The following is a 3,674-nucleotide window of genomic DNA, read 5'->3' as shown; positions in this document are numbered from 1 at the left end:
CCTGGCAAAACGAAACCAATGCCATTTTCAGGTTTTGGGCAGTCAGACATCCTTCTCTTCTTCTCTTCATTTTACACGCGATTTTAGGCAGCCGTTTTGTTAGCCGCCAAAGTTCCTTACCTCATGCCTTGCCCACATGGACATACTCCCTCCATTTCACAATGTAGTGCTTCCTCTATCTCCGTGTTTCAACTTTGACCATAAATTTAACTATCAAGACCGATTGCGGCGGGAGCAAAAATTATATGAGTGAATTCGTATTCGAAAGAAGTTTTCAATTATATAATTTTTTGTCCCGACGCAATTGGTCTCGTTGGTTAAATTTATGGTTAGAGTTGGACCTCAAAAAGCGCAGGCGCACTATATTTTGAAACCGAGGGAGTAGTTCCGCCAACCGTTTAGTTAGGCGACTCAAACCTTTTTCCCAGTCAGATACACAATTTTGGCAGCAATTCTGTTCCATTCTACACAATTTTGGCACCCGTTTAGCTAGCCGCCATATTTTCTGAGATCATGTCTATCTCAGATCGTCCAGGCTCGGGTAAATTAACAAGCACACCATGGGATGCATCAAAAGATAATCTAGGCTCGGCTAAATTAACAAGCACACCATGGGATACATCAAGAGATAGCAGTATAGGATAGTATAGATACTCCCTCCATTTCTTTTTACTCCGCATATAAGATTTGGACAAAGTCAAACTGCACAAACTTTGATCAAATTTATATAAAAAAATATAAACACCTACAATACTAAAACTATATAGTATGAAAATACGTTTCATGGTGCATCTGATAATATTGATTTCATATTGTGAATGTTTATACTTTTTAATATAAAGTTAGTCAAACTCTATAAAGCTTGACTTTGACTAAATTTTATATGCGGACTAAAAAAACGGAGGGAGTAGATTTATAGTGTCATAGTACAAAATTTGTAAGAGCAGAGAGTAACAGTTAGGAGAACATTCTCCAAGAAGCCCGACTAAATATCTTAATAATAATAATCGAATAACAGTAAGCAGCTGTGACACAAGAGGAATTCAGTAGGACAAATCTCTTGATGTAGAAACTTATCTCTGACCCTTTTACCGAACTAAAAGTATCATTCTATACATCCCGCATCACAACTTTTCCATGGATTTCTCAGTCTCAGCTTAACCTGTCTCTCTCAACCAGTTTATTATTCACAACCCAATTAGCCGTCAATCCAAGCCCAATTTGTTCCCACCTTTCAAATTTCCCTATCACCATGCTCCAATCCTTTTCGCCATCGCCACCGCGCAAACGGATGATCGAAGACGACGATGCGGAAAACAGACACCAACCAATGCAAAAAAACAAGAAAAGGATATATGCACCACGTTCTTCTTTACGCCGGTAGCTATCAATCAAGAACTGGTAATCCACGAACAACAATGACCACGTACTTTTGTGACGGCGAGCTCCGCTGGCTCTTCCACACCGGCGGCGAGGGGTGCGGCAAGGGAAAGTGAAACCGGCAATGCTTCTGTTGTCAAAGAATCATCGGTAACGTGGAGGCGGCGGCGGCGACGCGTATGGCATGGGGTATACTGGTGGCAACGGGCCGGGGTATGCTGGCGGTGGGGGTGGCCGAGGTGGGACAAACGGCTTGCACTGGAAAGCTGCGCAGTCGACGGGTGGGCGGGCAGAGAAAGCGGCGCACTGCTGCGGCATGCGCTGGGCGGGGCGGTTGGGGAGGCAGTTCCGGCGGTCGCCGTCGGCAGGCACGACGCGCGCGCAGGACGGCGGCTCGCCGGTGAAGAAGTTGTAGGAGAAGGTGAAGTTCTTGAGCCGTGGGAGGTCGCACACGGCCTCCGGCACGGTCCCCGACAGCAGGTTGTGCGCGATGTCGAGCTGCTCCACCTTTTGCATCCCGGCCACCTCCGGCGGCAGCGGCCCTGCGAGGGCGTTGAAGCTGACGTCGAACACCGTCACCTCCCGGAGCATCCCGACCTCCGGCGGGAGGCACGAGCTGAGGCCGTTGTTGATGAGGAGGATCTCGTTGAGCGTGTCGGACATGTTGCCGAGGCTCGCCGGGAGGCAGCCGCCGAAGTGGTTGTTGGCGAGGACGATGACGGACACGGGCGAATTGCCGAAGTTGTCGGGGAGCTGGAAGCGGAGGCGATTGTGGTTGAGGAAGATGGCGTCGAACGGGCGGTCGAAGAGCTCCCGCGGCACGCCGCCCTCGAAATCGTTGAAGCGGAGGTCGAGGAACCGGAGGGACGGGAGGTCGAGCACGACGGTCGGGAACGCGCCCACGAAGCGGTTGTTGCTGAGGTCGAGCTCGTGGAGGAGGACGAGGCGGTGGAAGGTGTCGGGCACGAGGCCGCAGAAGCGGTTGGAGTTGAGGTGGAGCAGCGCGAGGTCGCAGAGGAGGCCGAGCTCCGACGGGAGGTAGCCCGCGATGTCGCCGTGGTTGAGGTCGACGCCGGCGACGGCGAGCTCGCCCGACGACGGAACGGGCGCGCAGAACACGCCGGTGTAGCTGCAGACCCCGGGCCCCACCCAGTTGCCGGTGAGGTTCTTGGGGTCTGAGAAGATGGCCTGCTGCTTCCACGTCTGCAGCGCGACGTACGCGTCCCGCAGCCGCGGGCTAGCGAACCGCCAGGCAGGGTCCACCTCCACCGCCGCCGTCTCTCTGACCCCCTCCGCCCATACGGCCGCGGCCCGCGCTCCGCCCCGGCCGCTGCCGGCGAAGGCGAAAAGGCAGAGGAGGAGGAGCACCGCCGCCGTCCTCATCATCTCATCACCCAGATTTCTCGCGGGCGCGGAGAAGAATCCAGGGAACCGAACGGAGGCGGTGGGTGCAGCGCTAAGATTTGGCAGCAACTGAGTTGTGGATGGACGGAGGAGGAGGGAGGACGAGGGGGTGGAGGTGGAGGTGGAGGTGGGGAGAGGAAGACAGCTATGCCACAGCTCAGAGGGAGAGCGAGCGGGGTGGGAGTTTGGCGGGGGACGCGTAGCGGGGAGACGGGGCGCGGCAGGGAGAGATTTATGGTGGGGGGGAGAGGATTTATGATAGGCTTGGGGTCCCCCGCATTTGTCTCCGGAGTACAGTACTACGGTAATTATGGCGGTGATGGCGTGGGTTCAGTGGACTGTACTGGACATGGCCAGAGGGCTGAGAGGCGTGCATAATCCAAAGCTAGTACTACTAACTAAACGTGACTTAATACATTCGTATTTAAACAAATTTAAGACAAGAATTTTATGAGGAAGGAAGTACTATAATAAGAGTGAAAATCTGAAATTTGAATTGCTGGGGCACCTTCATCCATATGAATTTTGTGGAATCTACATCACACTGTGACGTCTAACATTTCTTTTGTAAAGCATGCAGCAGGCATCACAGAGCGGATCAGGATCGTCTGACGTACTGCACCTCTGACATGAGGCCATTGACGTGTGGGCCTGAGGCCACCTGTCAGTGTGCCAACGGAACGTTAGGGGAGTCGCGTCCTCACAGAGCAATTCAATATTTTATTTTCCTTGTAATAAGGGTAAGGATCGGAAGATCCCTGGCATTTCATATCAAAATTATTACTCTTTCTATTCCATAATGTTGTGCATATAATTTTTTTTAAAGTCAATCTTCACAAACTGTGATCAAGTTATGGAGAAAAGGATTTACATCTAGAATGTCCAACATA

At 51.8% G+C, this 3,674-nt stretch overlaps 1 protein-coding gene across 1 annotated transcript; it reads right to left on the bottom strand.

Moving 5' to 3' along the window:
* Window positions 1-951: 951 nt before the first annotated feature.
* LOC119365295 (leucine-rich repeat extensin-like protein 4) lies at window positions 952-2,995 on the bottom strand. The gene has a single exon (XM_037630915.1). It carries the CDS (start codon window positions 2,764-2,766, stop codon window positions 1,525-1,527), a length of 1,242 nt encoding a protein of 413 aa, XP_037486812.1. The 5' UTR covers window positions 2,767-2,995; the 3' UTR covers window positions 952-1,524.
* Window positions 2,996-3,674: the final 679 nt, after the last annotated feature.

Source organism: Triticum dicoccoides, chromosome 1A (assembly GCF_002162155.2).
Source record: "Triticum dicoccoides isolate Atlit2015 ecotype Zavitan chromosome 1A, WEW_v2.0, whole genome shotgun sequence".
Lineage (NCBI taxonomy): Eukaryota > Viridiplantae > Streptophyta > Magnoliopsida > Poales > Poaceae > Triticum > Triticum dicoccoides.
Note: the sequence above shows the minus strand (reverse complement) of the source record. Positions and strands in the feature narration are given on the sequence as shown.